This window comes from Heterodontus francisci, chromosome 1 (assembly GCF_036365525.1).
Source record: "Heterodontus francisci isolate sHetFra1 chromosome 1, sHetFra1.hap1, whole genome shotgun sequence".
NCBI lineage: Eukaryota > Metazoa > Chordata > Chondrichthyes > Heterodontiformes > Heterodontidae > Heterodontus > Heterodontus francisci.
In genome coordinates this window covers 45,730,273-45,746,937 of record NC_090371.1, presented here as the reverse complement: position 1 = coordinate 45,746,937, position 16,665 = coordinate 45,730,273, and the positions used below count along the sequence as shown (strand labels likewise).

Sequence of the window (16,665 nt, the reverse complement as noted above, 5' to 3'; positions counted from 1 at the left end):
TTATGTTCCTTTTTATGTTACTGTTAATCTAATCTCATACATTGTCTTTGCCACTCTTAATTTCTTTTTCAGTTCTCCTGTGTTTTATGAATTCGGCTTTGTTATCTACTGTATTATGAGCTCAACATTTATCATAAACTTCCTTTTGCTGTTCATTTTAAATTCTTATACCTTTAGGCAGCCAGGGAGCTGTAGCTTTGAAAGTCCTTTCCTTCCCTTTTGTGGCAATGTGCCTAGTCTGTACAGGAACTAGTTGCTTTTTGAAGGCCTCCCATTGCTCATTTACTGTTTTACCTGGCAATCCACCTGGACCAGATCCCTTTTCAACTCACTGAAATTAACCCTCCGCCAGTTTAGAATTTTCACATTTGATTTTTCCTTGTCCTTTTCCGTAACTAATCTAAACCTAATGATACTGTGATCACTGTTTGGTAATGTTCCCCCAATGGAAAGTGCTCCACCAGCTCCAGTTTGTTCCTCAGAACTAGATCTAACGCTGCTTCCGTTCTCATTGGGCTGGAAACATGCTGATCACGAAAGCTCTCTTGTATCCATTTCAGGAATTCCTCCCTCTCTTTGCACTTTGCACTGTTACTACCCCAGTCTCTATTAGGATAATTGAAATCCTTCATTATCACTACTCTATATTTCTTAATCTTTCTGTTATTTGCCTCCTCTATCTCCGCCCCACTATTTGCTTGCCTATAGTACACACCCAGCGGCCTAATAGTTCCTCTATTGTTCATTAATAGATTCTGTATTTGCTTTCTCAAGTACATCATCCCTTCCTAGTGATGTAACAATTTAATCAATACTCACCGCCCTCCATTTTTTCCTTTCATGTTTTCCCCAAATACATTGTACATCAATACAGAAATATTGGGCTGGATTTTGTTCTCTCCCTGGTGTCGAGTTCTGTGGCGGCAGGGCCCTGAGGATGGCTCTGGATGAGGCCCGCCACGGACCTCGATGACGTGAGGGCCCCATTCCCCCCCCCCTCCCCCCCACCCCCCCACCACCGCCGCTGGGCGACAGGACCTTAATTAATATATTCAAATCAATAAAATGAATACATTTAAATAGACTAACCTGCAATCTTGAGGCCCGACGCCATCTTCAGCACAGCAGCCAGCATTCCCACACTTTCAATTCTCCGTCTGGGGAAACGCGTTGTCACACTGGTGGGGAGGAGGGAGGAGGTAAGATTTTCAGTGCGGGGGGGCGGGGGGGATGGGGTCAAGTAATTGTAATGGGTGTAGGGGATGGTGTGAAGGGTTGACCTTTAACCTTTGTGCAGTTTGGGGAGGGAAAGGTCAGATGTAAAAGGTAAGTGTTTTGAGGGGGGGGAGGGCAAATAGTTACTGTAATTGTTATTGGGGGCTGGGAAAGAGGCATTGCAAATTTATTTATTTCATTTTCGGGGGTTACTTCTTTAAAAATTTAAATATGCTGGCCAGGCTGGCTGCCCTTTAAAATGTGCGCCAGTGCCTACGGACAGGCATCTGATGCCAATGCCGGCGATGGACAGCCCGCCCCTCCACAAGAATGGGGGTGGGGGGGTGGGCCACCCCAGCCATTTAAATAAGCTGCCGCGCGGGAGATTGTGGCATCCTGGCTGCCATTTTTGAACTCGCCACCGATTCAGCCCATTAAGTGCCCATCCCTCACCTTGTTTGGGCCTGGTCTCTGGTGTTGTCGTTTATTCATTATCCCATATAGCTACTTATGCTTGCGTCTCACCAACCTTATTTACAAGCCTCTGTGTATTTATGCAGATGTACTCCAAACCCATCTTAGTTTGCTTTGAAATTTCTCCCTGTCTGATCACTCCTATTTCTGAACAACTCTTTATCCTAATGCTTTTTGTCTCTCCCAGTCTTCTGTGTACCTTATTTCTCCTCTCTACTACTTCATCTTGGTGCCCTTCCCCTTGCCAAATTAGTTTAAACCCTCCACCCCATCACTAGCTAACCTCCCTGCAAGGACTTTAGTCCCAGCTCGGTTGAGGTGCAACCTGGCCACCTTGTTTAGGTCTCCCCTGACCCAGAACTTGTTCTACTGCCCCAGGAATCTGGAGCCCTTTTTCCTGCACCATTTCCCCTCTTTTGTTTCACTGCTCCTATACTCAAGTGGCACTGGGAGTAATCCAGAGATTACTACCTTTCAGGTCCCATTTTTTAACTTCCTCCCTGGACCACCAAATGCAGGCATCACAACGTCAAGTTAAGAGAAACAGCTCCAATGCATCTGTCTGACACCCACACAATACGTGTATATATAACTCTGATCCAACAGCAATATGGTTGACTGCCCTCAGAAGTGGTCCAGTGAGCTACTTGGTTATATCAAACGGCTACAAAGAAGAATAGGAACAAAAAAATCCTCTCTGGGCCACTAGGAATAGGCCAAAAAAATACTGGCCTTGCCAGTGACACCCATGTGCGGAGAATGACTTTTTTCAAAACCATCATACCACTCCAGGATGGTATGTTGCCTCCCTGGTGCTAGGGTCAAGGATGTCTCAGAGCGGTTACAGGACATTCTGAAGGGGGAGGGTGAACAGCCAGTGGTCGTGGTACACATTGGTACAAACGACATAGGTAAAAAAAAGGATGAGGTCCTTAAAGCAGAATATAGGGAGCTAGGAAGTACATTGAAAAGCAGGACCTCAAAGGTAGTGATCTCAGGATTACCACCAGAGCCACGTGCTAGTCAGAGTCGAAGTAGCAGGATATATCGGATGAATACATGGATGAAGAGATGGTGTGAGGGGGAGGGTTTTAGATTCCTGGGAAATTGGGACCGGTTCTGGGGGAGGTGGGATCAGTACAAACTGGACGGGACTGATGTCCTCGGGGGAGTATTTGCTAGAGTGGTTGGGAGGGTTTAAACTAAAATGGCAGGGGATGGGAACCTTTGCAAGGAGTCAGAGGAGGGGGGATCAAAGACAAGAACAAAAGATAGTAAAGGGAATATGAAAAGTGATAGGCAGCGAAATCAAGGGCCAGAGTCAAACAGGGCCACAGTGAGAAATAGTGGGAAGGGGACAGGTAATGTTAAAAAGACAAGCCTTAAGGCTTTGTGCCTTAACGCACGGAGCATTCGCAATAGGTTGGATGAATTAATCGCGCAAATAGATGTAAATGGGTATGATATAGTCGAGAATATGGAGACATGGCTGCAAGGTGACCAGGGATGGGAAATGAACATCCAGGGGTATTCAGTATTTAGGAAGGACAGACAAAAAGCAAAAGGTGGTGGAGTTGCATTGCTGGTTAAAGAGGAAATTGACGCAATAGTGAGGAAAGAAATTAGTTCTGACGATGTGGAATCTGTATGGGTAGAACTGAGAAACACTAAGAGGCAACAAACGTTAGTGGGGTTTGTATATAGACCCCCAAACTGTAGTGGTGATATTGGGAATGGCATTAAACAGGAAATTAGAGATGCATGCGATAAAGGAACATCTGTAATTATGGGTGATTTTAATCTGCATATAGATTGGACAAATCAAATTAGTCACAATACGGTAGAGGAGGAAATCTTGGAGTGTATACGGGGTGGTTTTCTGGACCAATGCATTGAGGAACCAACTAGAGAACAGGCCATCCTAGACTGGGTATTGTGTAATGAGAGAGGAATAATTGACAATCTAGTTGTGCGAGACCCCTTGGGGATGAGCAACCATAATATGATAGAATTCTTCATCAAGCTGGAGAGTGACGTAGTTGATTCTGAGACTAGGGTCCTGAGTCTTAGTAAAGGAAACCATGAAGGTATGAGGCGCGAATTGGCTATGACGGATTGGGAAACGTTACTTAAAGGGATGACGGTGGATAGGCAATGGCAGACATTCAAAGAGCGCATGGATGAACTGCAACAATTGTTTATCCCTGTCTGGCGCAAAAGTAAAATGGGGAAGGTAGCCAAACCATGGCTTACAAGGGAAATTAGAGATAGCATTAGATCCAAGGAAGAGGCATATAAATCTACCAGAAAAAACAACAGACCTGAGGATTGGGAGCAGTTTAGAATTCAGCAAAGGAGGACCAAGGGATTGATTAAGAAGGGGAAAATAGAGTACGAGAGCAAGCTTGCAGGGAACATAAAAACTGACTGTAAAAGTTTCTATAGGTATGTGAAGAGAAAAAGATTGGTGAAGACAAATGTAGGTCCCTTACAGTCAGAAACAGGGGAATTTATTATGGGGAACAAAGAAATGGCTGACCAACTAAATGCATACTTTGGTTCTGTCTTCACAAAGGAGGACACAAATATCATACCAGAAATGTTGGGGAACACAGGGCTTAGTGAGAGAGAGGAACTGAAGGAAATCATAATTATTAGCGAAATGGTGTTGGGGAAATTGATGGGATTGAAGGCCGATAAATCCCCAGGGCCTGGTGGTATGCATCCCAGAGTACTTAAGGAAGTGGCCCTAGAAATAGTGGATGCATTGGTGGTCATCTTCCAAGATTCTATAGACTCTGGAATAGTTCCTACAGATTGGAGGGTAGCTAATGTAACCCCACTATTTAAAAACGGAGGTAGAGAGAAAGCAGGGAATTATAGACCAGTCAGCCTGACGTCGGTAGTGGGGAAGATTCTAGAGTCCATTATCAAAGATTTTATAGCAGAGCACTTAGAGAACAGTGGTTGAATCAGGCAGTCAGCATGGACTTACGAAAGGGAAATCATGCTTGACAAATCTACTAGAATTCTTCAAGGATGTAACTAGTAGAGTTGATGAGGGGGAGCCAGTGGATGTGGTTTATTTGGACTTTCAGAAGGCTTTCGACAAAGTCCCACAAAAGAGATTCGTGTGGAAAATTAAAGCGCATTGGATTGGGGTAGTGTATTGTGATGGATAGAAAATTGGTTGGCAGACAGGAAACAAAGAGTAGGGATAAATGGGTCTTTTTCTGAATGGCAGGCAGTGACTAGTGGGGTACCGCAGGGATCGGTGCTAGGACCCCAGCTATTCATAATATATGTTAATGATTTAGATGAGGGAACTAAATGTAATATCTCCAAACTTGCAGATGACACAAAACTGGGTGGGAGGGTGAGTGATGAGGAGAATGCAGAGAGGCTTCAGGGTGATTTGGACAAGTTGAGTGAGTAGACTAATGCATGGAAGATGCAGTATAATGTGGATAAATGTGAGGTTATCCACTTTGGTAGCAAAAACAGGAAGGCAGATTATTATCTGAATGGCTATAAACTGAGAAAGAGGAATCAGCAGCGAGACCTGGGTATTCTCGTACACCAGTCGCTGAAGGTAAGCATGCAAGTGCAACAGGCGGTAAAAAAGGCAAATGGTATGTTGGCCTTCATAGCGAGAGGATTTGAGTACAGGAGCAGGGATGTCTTGCTGCAATTATACAGGACCTTGGTGAGGCCACACCTGGAATATTATGTGCAACTTTGGTCTCCTTATCTGAGGAAAGATGTTCTTGCTATAGAGGGAGTGCAGCGAAGGTTTACCAGACTGATTCCTGGTATGGCGGGACTGACATATGAAGAGAGATTAAGTCAGTTAGGATTATATTTGCTGGAGTTCAGAAGAGTGAGGGGGGATCTCATAGAAACCTATAAAATTCGAACAGGACTTGACAGGGTAGGTGCAGGAAGGATGTTCCCGCTGAGGGGGTAGTCCAGAACATAGTCATAGTCCAAGGATACGGGGTAAACCTTTCAGGACTGAGATGAGGAGAAATTTCTTCACCCAGAGAGTGGTGAGCCTGTGGAATTTGCTACCACAGAAAGCAGTTGAGGCCAAAACATTGTATGTTTTCAAGAAGGAATTAGATATAGCTCTTGGGTCTAAAGGGATCAAAGGGTATGGGGAGAAAGTGGGAACAGGTTACTGAGTTGGATGATCAGCCATGATCATAATGAATGGCAGAACAGGCTCGAAGGGCTGAATGGCCTACTCCTGCTCCTATATTCTATGTTTCTATGTTTCTATCACAGTAAGCTATACATTGCTGCTGTTTGGCTGTTACCCTCCAATTTGTGAGTTTTTTCTCTCATTCCTTGTCTCCCTAATTTTCAGATTCCCTGTATGTGAGCTGGGTCAAAGTCCTGGAACTCCCTCCCTAATATCACTGTGGGTGTACCTACACCACATGCACTGCAGCGGTTCAAAAAGGCGGCTCACCACCACCTTCCCAAGGGCAATTAGGGACGGGCAACAAATACTGGCCTAGCCTGCGACGCCCACATCCCATGAACAAATAAATTTTAAGAACTTCCACGCTCATGGCGCTCTATGACACTAGTGCTTTTTACAATATTATTCTTATAGTTTGTTTTTTCAATATAGGAAGATATATTTTTGGTCAAAGCCATTGACCTAGGTGTATTAAAGAAACTACGAATTCGACATGATAATGCAGGAGGAAATGCAGCCTGGTTCCTGGACAGGGTGGAAATTGTTGATGAGAAGAACGATACTACGTGAGTATTGTTACGATTTCAGTGGAGACCATTAACTTTAAAACAAGCGATGTGAACTCCCCAGACCGATTAAAGAATTACACAAGATTTCAGGTTTTAAGACTTTTACTATCACAACTAAACTAAAAATCAACATTAACTAAACAGTACTTAATAGGTAGCTAATGCACCAAATTACAGAGAAAGGTATTTCCTATTAACTCATTAACGCCTTCGAAAACCCCATTCCAGATTTATATATTACAGTGTTCTCAGCGAACAGTTAATCCTTGCAGTTAAAAGTCCCAAACTCCTCCCAGCTGCAACGGGTTGGATATCCCAGTGTCCTTCTTAAAACCAATGCCCTCATCATTCACCTCTTCTGAGCACATTTGACTGGTCTTCTGTTAATAAGGCAATCTCTGATGACCATGTTGGTCTTTCCTCTACCACAAACTTTAAATTTCGAATCGGGTTCAAGTCTTAGCAGCCTTTTGCTGTATCAGTGATCTGAAAGCAGTTGTTTCTCTCTCTCTCTCTCTCTAAGCTGCACAGCTCTGCTTGCTGGTCTTCCTTTCTTCCTTTCAGCCTGCCTCCAGACCTAGGAAAGCCTGTTGAATTTATCCAGATCAAAAAAGTCAATAGTCATTTGCCTTTTGCCATTCTCAGAGACTGTAAGTCTAAGCATAGCAAAACCACCTGGGCCTTCCAGGTGTTAACAGTTGAAACTCGAATTTGCATTTTGGGGCCTTGGCTCCCTGTTTATGATCTGTGAGTCTGGGAGAGCGAAACACATTGACCTTTAGATGTTACAAACTTGCACCCTGCTTTCAAAAGGGTCTTTGATCTGGGTTCCTTGTTTCCACGGCAACCAAGATCCCTGGCTTGTTTCTGGGCAGAATTTACACTGCATTAAAGATCACAGCTTTTAAAACAGAACCATATCAAAAAGTCCAGGGTTCATAACCGTATTGATGTGTCCAAAATGAAAGGATTGGAATTATAGTTTTTATATTATATCAGAAAGTTTTCTCCAGTTTACAGATTATACAACAAACATGTTTCTCATTCCTATGCCAACATGTTTTTTTAACTGAATTATTTATTCATCCAGAGCAAAAATCTAATTTTTTCTTAATCTGGGAGTCTAGATTTTTTTTAGAGATCTATAAATGTATGTTTATTGAGAATGTGATAAGGGGAAGAAGAATTTTCCTAAGTTTTCTTTTAATTTGTTCTTAGAATGTGGTAAAATTAACAGGGTAGTATCCACTAGCCATCCCTGGTTGCCCTGAGGTATTAAAATTCAACCACCTATTGTTGGCTTGGAATAATATGTAAGCCAGACCAGGTAGGAGCAGTAGATTCCCTTCTTTAAAATGCATTTGTGACCAGTTGAGTTTTTACAAGAAGATTTAGTGGTTATTTTCTGACACTGGCCTTCAAATTTATTGTATCCAATTCCACACTTCCCATCATGGGGATTTAAATGCATAACCTCATAGTTAATATTTCTGCAATTATACAGGGCCTTGGTGAGGCCACACCTGGAATATTGTGTGCAACTTTGGTCTCCTTATCTGAGGAAGGATGTTCTTGCTATAGAGGGAGTGCAGCAAAGGTTTACCAGACTGATTCCTGGGACGGCGGGACTGACATATGAGGAGAGATTGAGTCGGTTAGGATTATATTCGCCGGAGTTCAGAAGAGTGAGGGGGGATCTCATAGAAACCTATAAAGTTCTAACAGGACTTGACAGGGTAGATACAGGAAGGATGTTCCCGATGGTGGGGGGAGTCCAGAACCAGGGGTCATTGTCTAAGGATACGGGGTAAACCTTTCAGGACTGAGATGAGAAGAAATTTCTTCACCCAGAGAGTGGTGAGCCTGTGGAATTCGCTACCACAGAAAGCAGTTGAGGCCAAAACATTGTATGTTTTCAAGAAGAAGTTAGATATAGCTCTTGGGGCAAAAGGCATCAAAGGATATGGGGTGAAAGCAGGAACAGGTTACTGAAATAAAAACAAGAAATGCTGGAATCACTCAGCAGGTCTGGCAGCATCTGTGAAAAGAGAAGCAGAGTTAACGTTTCGGGTCACTGACCCTTCTTCGGAACAGGTTACTGAGTTGGATGATCAGCCATGATCATAATGAATGGCAGAGCAGGCTTGAAGGGCCGAATGGCCTACTCCTGCTCCTATTTTCTAAGTTTCTATGCTTATGTGTACCATAGCCACCAGGGCTACCCTACATAATCTGCATCCTAGCATTACCTACTGGTTTTCTAATGTTTCTTGGCCAACAGTAATGCATCATTTTCTGATGGATATCCACTCCCAAATTAATGATGGTGCTTTGGGCACATTAAATTAAACAGGGATAGTCAGTGAGTATCAACACTCACTTGGGTAAGGCTTAAGCTGTGCCGATCCATGACAATAAAAAGCCAATAAAAGTACAAGTATCTGACTTAATAACAACCTTCATAAAAGTTGATGGGAAAATTGCAGTAATATGGACTTCCTTTTTAATGCACACATTATTTGAAACTATCATGGGGATGGTAAGGCATTGTCAGGTGGAAGTCAGTAATGAGTTCCTTATTACAGGCCTTACAATTGATGCCATAACTTTTAGGAATAATTCACTGTTCTATTTCACCAGGTATTTCTTCCCTTGTGAGCGATGGTTAGCTGTTGATGAGGATGATGGCCAGGTAGCAAGAGAGCTCGTTCCTGTGAATGAGGCATTCCTGAAGAAAGATTTGAACAGAGACCAGCAATCTCAGGCAACACTAGGACTTGAACAAAAAGGTGAAAAAAGTTGCTGCAAAAAACAAGTCCTTTTTCCAGCTTCACAAATAATGTCATGCATTTGTGTTCACACCAGGGGCATATTTTCTAGCGCAACATATAGGGCTGGATTTTACCAAGCCCACGACATCGGGCTCCATGGCGGGGAGCCGGAAGATTGTTCCGGCAGAGGCCCACCACGGAGGCCGACGCCAGGAGGGCCCAGCCCGATCCGCCCAGCCGCGGCAAGGATCCATGGCAAGGATCCGTGGCAACACCCCCACCCCACCCCCCACCCCCTCTTAAAATCCAGCCCATATTTTTTCACAAATTCTGCTGCCTCTGTATCTTACTTAGGTACCCCTTAAGTACCAAAGTTTCAGCTTTGGCTGAGTGGTAGGCTGAAGGTTGTGGGTTTAAGCCCCACTTCAGGAACTTGAGTCCATAATTTGGTTGGCACTTCAGTGCAATACTGGGGGAGTGCTGCATTGAGATGTTAAACTGACAATAATAGAATCACATGGCACTCTTCAAAGCAAGAGCAGGAGATCTTCCCTGGTGTATGGCCCAACATTTATTCCTCCACTAACAAGACTGAACAGACTGCCTGGTCATTTACCTTGCAGTTGTTTATGGGACATTGCTATGTGCACATTGGCTGCTATGTTTTCCTATAAATGGCTACACTTCAAAAGTACTTTATTGGTGAAGAGGTGCTTTGGAATGTCTTAAGGATGTGAAAGGTGCCATATAAATGCAGGGTCTTTGTTTCAACAGTAAACCTCAATGGAGGAGATGGACATTGACCCAGCCAGGAATCCAGTTGCTGCCAAAGCCTGTTTGATTTCAGTAAAGGTCATTGAAATTAGACACAGCCCAATAACGAACCAGAACCATTTTGTTCCTAACAGCTCAGTCCACCACCTACACTGTAAGGGTAAAAACAGGGGAGAAGAAGAACGCAGGGACAGATGCCAATGTGTTCGTCATCCTCTTCGGTGAGAAGGATGATACAGGTAAGAAGGCTCCTACACTTCAATTGGATAAATTTAAGAAAGAATCCTAAGAAAGAACCATAGCTATGTGCCCAATGTCCAGTATTTAGTCTTGCTGAAGCATAAGACTCTAGAATGGTGTGTGACTTAGAGGGGAACTTGCAGCTGGTAGTGGTGTTCCCATGTGTGTACTCCCCTTGTCCTTCTAAGTGGAGGAGGTTGAAGGTTTAGAATGTGCTGTCGAAGGAAGTGTGGTGAGTTGCTGCAGTGCATCTTGTAGATGGTACACACTACTTGCCACCTATCAGCTCAAGCCTGAATGTCATCCAGTCACATGGACATGGACCGCTCCAGTATCTGAGGAGTTGCAAACGGTACTGTACATAATGCAATGATCAGCAAACATCCCCACTTCTGACCTTATGATGGAGGGAAGATCGTGATGAAGCAGCTGAAGATGGTTGAGTCTAGGACACCGCCCTGAGGAACTCCTACAGCAATGTCCTAGGGCTGAGATGATTGGCCTCCAACAACCACAACTATCTTCCTTTGTGCTAGGTATGACTCCAACCAGTGGAGTGTTTTCCCCTTGATTCCCATTGACTTCAGTTTTGTTAGGGTTCCTCGGTCAAATGCTGCCTTGATATTGTTATGAAGGTGCTTCTATGTTTTTTTTGAGGCTTCATGTGTTAGAATTATTGAGATGGATTCATTGGAGAACTGAAGTAATTCCATATATCTTGGACTTTGTTTTTTAAAAGAGGTCGCCAGAAGGACACTTGAGGTCCCAGTTGAAAACAACCTTTACTGGAAGTCACATGCCTTAAGCTCAATAAACAGCGGAAACCTCGGTGACTTGGGGGAGATGTTTACAGAGAAGTGACATGTCACGATTTATGAGGGTCAGGAGGTTCTGACTTGCTGTTTGATTTTGCTTCTGAGATATTGTTTTGATTCAGTTGGGGTGCAGACTGTTTTTGAAAGCAGTTGGAGATAAAGCTGCCAAGAGAGAAGCACCCAACTTGCCTCCTTCCTCCTGTCTCTGTGAAATGCCACGTTTCTGCTGAGGAGCTCCTGGAAAGCTTGCCAGATTAATTCTCGATGCTGCTGAAATGAACTGCTCCAGAAAAGATCCCAGTGTCCCATCTACATATACTTGGATGCCAGACTGTGTACCATTTTGGGACACAATATAGCTCATCCATTTTCTTCAAGAATTAACAAGTATTTGGTCAAAGTATTTTGTTTTTTTTTTGTAAAAGAGTTCTGCCGAGAAAATCTCCTTATTTTTTGATTAACCAGTTTGTGTGTGTGTGTGGTTGGCGGGGGGGAGGGTGGCTGGGGTAAAAAGGGAACTTTCCTTTTTCCATCTGTGTATTAATGCTTTGCTTCATTACTGGATAAGGCTTGTTTTATAATAAACTGATAATTTTGTTGTTTATTAAAGAAAACTGGTTGGTGTATTTTATTCTGGGATAAAGAGTAGAGTATATGATTGACCATATCGGTAACTGAGTAAATATATGTTGTGACCTTTGAAGAAGTGGAACTTGAAAAGACAGTACCCCCCCCCCCACCTCAGTCGTAACAATATCCAGGGCAATCTCTCTCATCTCACCACTGGAGTTCAACTCTTATGCCCAAGTTTGAACCAAGGCTGTAATTGGATCAGGGGCTGAGTGGCCCTGGTGGAACCCAAACTGAGCATTGGTGAGCATGTAATTGGTGTTTAAGTGGCATTTGATAGCACTGTCGATGACACCTTCCATCACTTTGCTGATGATCGAGAGTAGACTGATGGGGCGGGAATTGGCCAGGTTGGATTTGTCCTGCTTTTTGTGTACCTGAGTAATTTTCCACATTGTCGGGTAGAAGCCAGTGTTGTAGCTGTACTGAAACAGCTTGGCTAGAGGCACAGCTAGTTCTGGAGCACAAGTCTTCAGTACTGCAGCCGGGATGGTGATAGGACCCATAACCTTTGCTGTATCCAGTGCCTTCAGCCAATTCTTGATGTCACATGGAGTGAATCAGAATGGCTCAAGACTGACATTTGTGAAGCTGCGGACTTTAGGAGGAGGATGAGATGAATCATCCAATCGGCACTTCTGGCTGAAGATGGTTGTAAATGCTTCAGCCTTTTCTTTTGCACTGATGCGCTTGTCTCCCCCATCATTGAGGATGGGAATATTTGTGGAGTCACCTCCTCCTCGTCATTGTTTTTAATTTTCCACCACCATTCGCGACTGGATGTGGCAGGACTGCAGAGCTTAGATCTGATCCATTGGCTGTGGGTTCGCTCTGTCTATCACATGCTGCTTCCATTGTTTGGCATGCATGTAGTCCTGTGTTGTAGCTTCACAGGGTTAACACCTCATTTTTAGGTATGTCTGGTGCTGTTCCTGGCATACCCTCCTGCATTTCTCATTGAAACAGGGTTGATCCCCTGGTTTGATGGTATTGGTGGAGTGAGAGATATGCCGGGCCATGAGGTTACAGATTGTGTTTGAATACAATTATGCTGCTGCTGCTGATAGTCCACAGTGCCTCATGGATGCCCAGTTTTGAGCTGCCAAATCTGTTCTGAATGTGTCCCATTTAGCCCAGTGGTAGTGCCACACAACACAATGGATGGTATCCTCAGTGTGAAGACAGAACTTGGTTTCCCCAAGCATTGTGCAGTGGTTACTCTTACCAATACGGTCATGGAAAACTGTATCTGCAACAGGTAGATTGGTGAGGACAAGGTCTGGTAGGTTTTTTCCTCTTGTTGGTTCCCTCACCACCTGCCGCAGATCCAGTCTAGCAGTTATGTCCTTGAGAGCACGGTCAGTAGTGGTGCTACCAAGCCACTCTTGATGATGGACATTGAAATCCCCCACCCAGAGTACATTCTGTGCCCTTGCTACCCTCAGTGCTTCTTCCAAGTGGTGTTCAACATGGAGGAGTACTGATTCATCAGCCAAGGGAGGGCAGTAAGCGGTAATCAGGAAGTTTCCTTTACCATGTTTGACCTGATGTCATGAGACTGCATGAGGTCCAGAGTCAATGTTGGGGACTTGCAGGGCAACTCTCTCTGACTGTATACCACTGTACCACCACCTCTGGTGGGTCTGTCCTGCCGCTGGGACAAGACATACCCAGGAATGGTGATGGTGGTGTCTGGGACACTGGATGTAAGGTATGTTTCCCTGAGTATGACTGTGTCAGGGTGTTGTTTGACTAGTCTGTGGGACAGCTCTCCCAATTTTAGCACAAGCCCCCAGGTGTAAGTATGAAGGACTTTGCTGTTGTTGTTTCCAGTGCCTAGGTTAATGCCAGGTGTTACATCCAGTTTTATTCCTTTTCAACTTTTGTGTAGCTGTTTTGTGCAACTGAATGGCTTGCTAGGCCATTTCAGAAGACAGTTCAGAGTCAACCACCTTGCTGTGGGTCCAGAGTCACATGTAGGCCAGACTATGTAAGGACGGCAAATATCATTCCCTCAAGGGCATTAGTGAACCAGATGGGTTTTTACGACAATTGATGGTAGTTTCATGGTTAACATTGCTTTTTTTCAATTCCAGATTTTCCTTAATGAATTGAATTTATTAAATTATTGAATTTAAATTCCACCAGCTGCCATGGTGGGATTTGAACCCATGTTCCCAGAGTATTAGTCTGGGTCTTTGAATTACTAGTCCGGTGACATTACCACTGCCCACCATCCCCCCCGTCATGTCACTTCTAAAGTGTGATGCCTATAATTGGACACAATACTCCAGCTCGTGTTTTATATAGGTTTAGCACAACTTCCTGGCTTTTGTACTCTATGTCTCTATTTATAAAGTCCAGGATGCCATACACTTTATTAACTGCTTTGTTTACCTCTCCTGCCACCTTCATAGATTTGTTCACAAACATGCTGTGTCTATCTTTTCTGGAACCCTTTTTAAAATTGCGCCAGTTAGCATGTATTGTCTCTCCTCATCCTTCCGACCAAAATGTATCACCTCACACTTTTCTGCATTGAATTTCATCTGCCATGTATCTGCGCATTCCACCAGCCTGTCTATGTCCTCTTGGAGGCTATTATTATTTTGCTTACTGTTTGCTACACTCAAAAGCTCATTGTCATCTTCAAATTTCAATATTGTGCCCTGTATCCCCAAGTCCAAGTCATTAATAAAAACAAGAAATGCTGGAATCACTCAGCAGGTCTGGCAGCATCTGTGGAAAGAGAAGCAGAGTTAATGTTTCGGGTCAGTGACCCTTCATCGGAACTGACCCGAAACATTAACTCTGCTTCTCTTTCCACAGATGCTGCCAGACCTGCTGAGTGATTCCAGCATTTCTTGTTTTTATTTCAGATTTCCAGCATCCGCAGTATTTTGCTTTTATCCAAGTCATTAATGTACATCAAAATCAGCAGTGGTCCTAGTACTGAACCTTGAGGAACTCCACTGTATACCTCCCCACAGTCCAAAAAACAGCCATTCACCACTACTCTCTGCCTTCTGTTCATTGCCTATTTTGTATCCATGCTGTGACTGCCTCTTTTATCCCATGGACTTCAAGTTACTATCAAGACTAATATTTTATCAAACACCTTTTGAAAGTCCATGTACACAACATCAGCTACACTGCCCTGATCCACACATTCTGTTACCTCATCAAAACATCATAAACTGCCTTGGTGGGATTTGAACTCTTTCTGTGGGTTATTAGTCCATGCCTCTAAACAACTACGCTACCATCCCTGACCTCTTCTCGCAGCAGAAAACATATCCCTAGATTTTTTAACAGATTTTTCTTTTCTCTAATTTAGGGATTGTCAACCTCAAAGCATCGAAAACTCACAAAAATAAGTTTGAAAAAGGAAATATTGATGAGTTTACGATAGAGGCTGTGGATATTGGAGCACTGAAAAAAATCCGAATCGGGCATGATAACCGTGGTAAGTCCTGATATCCATTCCTCTTGGCACAGGAAACACTTAGAGACTCAGTGGCACAGAGGAGTAATAGAACCTGCAACACCTGTTCACATCAAGTCAACAATTAGGGTTTTATTCTCAACTTAGCATGTAAGAAAGTATAAAACAAGAAAAGACCATTCGACATATCCTTCCACAGGCTATGCACAATCTGCCCTATCGGAGCATCCGGAATAAGGTGGGTGAGCTTGCAGCATGGGTTGGTACCTGGGATCTCGATGTAGTGGCCATTTCGGAGACATGGGTAGAGCAGGGGCAGGAATGGATGTTGCAGGTCCCGGGATTTAGATGTTTCAGGAAGAACAGAGAAGATGGTAAAAGAGGGGGGGGTGTGTGGCATTGTTAATCAAGGAGAGTATTACAGCGACAGAAAGGACGTTTGAGGACTCGTCTACTGAGGTAGTATGGGCCAAGGTTAGAAACAGGAGAGGTGAGGTCATCCTGTTGGGAGTCTTTTATAGACCTCCGAATAGTTCCAGAGATGTAGAGGAAAGGATAGCGAAGATGATTCTCGACAGGGGCGAGAGTAACAGGGTAGTTGTTAGGGGGGACTTTAACTTTCCAAATATTGACTGGAAATACTATAGTTCGAGTACTTTAGATGGGTCAGTTTTTGTCCAGTGTGTGCAGGAGGGTTTTCTGACACAGTATGTAGACAGGCCAACCAGGGGCGATGCCACATTGGATTTGGTACTGGGTAATGAACCCGGCCAGGTGTTAGATTTAGATGTAGGTGAGCACTTTGGTGATAGTGATCATAATTCGGTTAGGTTTACCTTAGCGATGGGCAGGGGCAGGTATATACCGCAGTGCAAGAATTATAGCTGGGGGAAAGGAAATTATGATGCGATTAGGCAAGATTTAGGATGCGTAGGATGGGGAAGGAAACTGCAGGGGATGGGAACAATCGAAATGTGGAGCTTATTCAAGGAGCAGCTACTGCGTGTCCTTGATAAGTATGTACCTGTCAGGCAGGGAGGAAGTTGGCGAGCGAGGGAGCCGTGGTTTACTAAAGAAGTTGAAGCGCTTGTCAAGAGGAAGAAGAAGGCTTATGTTAGGATGAGACGTGAAGGCTCAGTTAGGGCGCTTGAGAGTTACAAGCTAGCCAGGAAGGATCTAAAGGGAGAGCTAAGAAGAGCAAGGAGAGGACACGAGAAGTCATTGGCGGATAGGATCAGGGAAAACCCTAAGGCTTTCTATAGGTATATCAGGAATAAAAGAATGAATAGAGTTAGATTAGGGCCAATCAAGGATAGTAGTGGGAAGTTGTGTGTGGAATCAGAGGAGATAGGGGAAGTGTTAAATGAATATTTTGCGTCAGTATTTACAGTAGAGGAAGAAAATGTTGTCAAGGAGAATACTGAGATTCAGGCTACTAGGCTAGATGGGATTGAGGTTCACAAGGAGGAGGTGTTAGCAATTTTGGAAAGTGTGAAAATAGATAAGTCCCCTGGGCTAGATGGGA

General features: G+C 43.9%; 1 protein-coding gene across 1 annotated transcript in view; it reads left to right on the top strand.

The window, feature by feature from the left end:
• Positions 1-16,665, top strand: part of LOC137379810 (lipoxygenase homology domain-containing protein 1-like) — a 302,018-nt gene that overhangs the window by 222,262 nt on the left and 63,091 nt on the right. Inside the window, exons 21-24 of the mRNA XM_068051579.1 lie at positions 6,329-6,462; positions 9,106-9,254; positions 10,145-10,249; positions 15,033-15,161. Coding sequence (XP_067907680.1) covers positions 6,329-6,462; positions 9,106-9,254; positions 10,145-10,249; positions 15,033-15,161 — 517 coding nt within the window. The remainder of the gene's footprint in view (positions 1-6,328; positions 6,463-9,105; positions 9,255-10,144; positions 10,250-15,032; positions 15,162-16,665) is intronic.